General features: G+C 44.8%; 1 protein-coding gene across 1 annotated transcript in view; it reads left to right on the forward strand.

Moving 5' to 3' along the window:
* Positions 1-3,105, forward strand: part of PPP6R3 (protein phosphatase 6 regulatory subunit 3) — an 87,098-nt gene that overhangs the window by 69,761 nt on the left and 14,232 nt on the right. Inside the window, exon 18 of the mRNA XM_023524104.1 lies at positions 1,959-2,143. Coding sequence (XP_023379872.1) covers positions 1,959-2,143 — 185 coding nt within the window. The remainder of the gene's footprint in view (positions 1-1,958; positions 2,144-3,105) is intronic.

Raw genomic sequence — 3,105 nt, forward strand, 5'->3', positions numbered from 1 at the left:
CAGAGCTCAAGCAGAAAAGATTACCCGATGACTAGTCCTGTATCTATTAAAGAATTGGAATTTTTAGGTTAAAATTGCCCACGTACACCAAAAAAACCTCCAGGCCCAGATGGCCTCTCTGCTGAATTCTATGAAATAGTCCAGGAAGAAATAATACCAGTTCTATACCAGAACTTCCAGAAAATTGAAAAGGAAGGCATAGTACCCATCTGATTCTCTGAGGCCACATCAGTGTACCCTGAAAGCTGACATTACAAGAACATCGACTCTCATGATGTTTTGCATTTACATTCATGAGAGTTAATTTGAAAATCAATAACCACGTGGCTGAATGCACATCTGTTCCTGATAGAATTCTCAGCAAACTGGAGCTAGAAGGGAATTTCTTCCACCTGATTAAAGTTTTTCCAGTAAACCTACCATTAGCATCATACTTAGTGGTAAAAGACTCAGTGATTTTTCCCTTAAGATCAAGAGCAAGGCAAGGATATCTCTTCTCACCATTGCTTCTCAGTATTGTGCTGGAGGTTCTAGCCAGGAAAAATAAAAAGCATCTGGATTGGAAAAGAAAAAGTAAAACTGTCTCTCTTCGTAGACTGCATGACTGTCGATGTAGAAAATGTATTGGAATCTACAAGACTGCTGGAACAATTAAGTGGGCTGAGCGAGATTACACGATACAAGACGAATAGAATTGTTTCTGTGTACTGCAACAAATAATTAGAATTGAAATTACTAAGCAGTACTATTCATAGTAGCATCAAAATATTACATGTGTAGGGATAAATCTGACAAAGGATGTGCAGGACCCGTACACTGAAAATTACAGAACAGCTGAGCGAAACCAAGACTTGATAAATGTTTATGAATCGGAAGACTCAATATTTGTCAAGTTGCCAATTCTTCCCAGATTGGTCTAGATTCACTGCGATCCCAAACAGAATCGTAACAAGTTTTTTGGTAGCTATTGACAAGTCGATTCTTAAATTCATATGAAAATGCAAAGGACCGAGAATAGCCAAAACGACTTTCGTGAAGCAGAATCAGAGGCCCAGCACTACCTGATTTCAAGACACAGCAATTAAGGCAGGGACCAGAGTGAGGGACAGGACCTCGTGCACAGGTGTGTGGACACCTGGGTTTCCGGTAGAGTTGCTAAGGCAATTCAGTGAGAAAGGATAGGCTCTCAAACAAATGGTGCTAAACAATCTGACATCTGTATACAAAAAGATGAACTCGGTTCGTACCTCTTAGCATGTGTACACGTGAACTCAAAGTAGCTCATAGACCTACATGTAAAACTATGAAACTTAAACTAGAAAATCTTTGTGACCTTGAATTAGGAAAAGATTTCTGAGATGCAATATCCAAAATAGTATACGTAGAAGGAAAATGTCATTACGCTTGAATTTATCAAAATTAAACACTGCTCTTCAAAAGACACTATTAAGAAAATGAAAGTCCAAGGCATACGCTACGAGAAAACATTTGCAAGCCGTACGTCTAATCAAGGGCTTCTACGAGAGTATGTAAAGGACTCTCACAGCCCTCACAAGAAAAAGACAATAACCCGTTTTTTAAATGCACTAAAGATGTGGAAAGACTTCAGAAAGAAAATAGGCGAGTGGCAAATGAGCCCAAAGAAGCCCAGCCGCCGCCGTCACTGGGGAAATGCAGTTAACAGCGCAGCCAGATGCCTCCACACACCTGTCAGAAGGCACTTTCTAGTTGTTGTGACCTACATCTCAAAGCCATGCCCAAGTGGCAGAGCCCTGGTGGCTTAGGGCAGAATCAGGCAACACACCCGGAACAGAGACCTAACAAAGTGACAGTTGCGCGGATCTGAGCCAGTTGAAGCGTGATGTGATTTTTTTGTTGTTGGATGAACTTTAGGATTTTGTGGATTTAGCTAGTGCCTAATAGGCAGCATTAAATATTTTGGTCCCCTTTTTTCTTAGCTCGGGGAGTACGGACAGTGAGGAAAGTACAGACTCCGAGGAAGAAGACGGAGCGAAACAAGACTTGTTTGAATCCAGTAGCGCCAGCACGGAGGACAAGATGGAGGTGGACCTGAGTGAACGTATGTTGCCTTCTTCCATGTGCTTGTGTGTTGGAAATGGGCATTTTAAAAACGGGCCAACTGGTCTGCAGTGTCTAATAAGTTAAAACACGTGTAGTCATTTTGACCGGGCCCAGGGGAAGGAGCAAGTTACACCTCTGATGACAGTGTGCTCCTCATAGCACGGGGACCCTCTGTGTGAGCCTGCCTAGTGGACCCCGCAGTGTGACCCTCTGCATGCCGATGCAGGAAAGATGGGGAAGTCCTGCGAGTTGTAGAATCATGACTGCACTAGGCCAGAGGATACACCTTAAAGCTTAAACACTTTTAAATGGGTTTTCAGAGATTTTTATGGATCTTATAACTCTAAACCTTGTCCAGCTAAGGGCTTATTTATATGTCCTGCTACTTGCCAGGAAAACTTGCGTTAGCTGGCGTATTAAAAATGCTGTTAACTTCTGAGCGTTTCGGGTGAGGTTTTCAGGCATTCGAGTGTCATCCCTGGTGTCGGTGGAGCTGGGCACACTCGGATCGGAGGGCAGGGCGTGCGGCACGGACGCTAGTTCAGTATCGACGGCACGCAGGCCCTCGTGTGAGCCTCCTTGGCAGGACCTCCAGACGTGGACGGTCCGTGTCACAATCGAACAGATGCGGGACCTGGACTTGGGGAAGTTAAGTAACTCGCCCAAAGGCACAGGGAGGCCCGTCTTTAAAATGGGACCATTTCTGTCATACAGTTCCTTCTCAGTCATTTATCTCTCGCTGTCCCCCACACACGTGGCAGATTCCCTAGCCTAGCGTCCCTTCCTTCCTTACAGCCTGATCCCCAGCTGTGATAGAAAATGTCTGAGAGGGAATGGTGGTTTCCACACCCAGCTTGTCCCCGGGCAGGGACTCGGGATTCAGCATAAGCACTGTGAAGGAAAAGCATGGTGTACACTGAGCGCAAATGACAGACCCAGCGTCATCTGAAGGGACACATCTCTGAGGAGGCGATGTTTAAACAGCTGTGGTCCAGACTTGGCTGGCAAGGCGGCATGGTCAGA

The sequence above is a fragment of the Pteropus vampyrus genome, unplaced genomic scaffold (genome assembly GCF_000151845.1).
Source record: "Pteropus vampyrus isolate Shadow unplaced genomic scaffold, Pvam_2.0 Scaffold446, whole genome shotgun sequence".
Taxonomy (NCBI): Eukaryota; Metazoa; Chordata; class Mammalia; order Chiroptera; family Pteropodidae; genus Pteropus; species Pteropus vampyrus.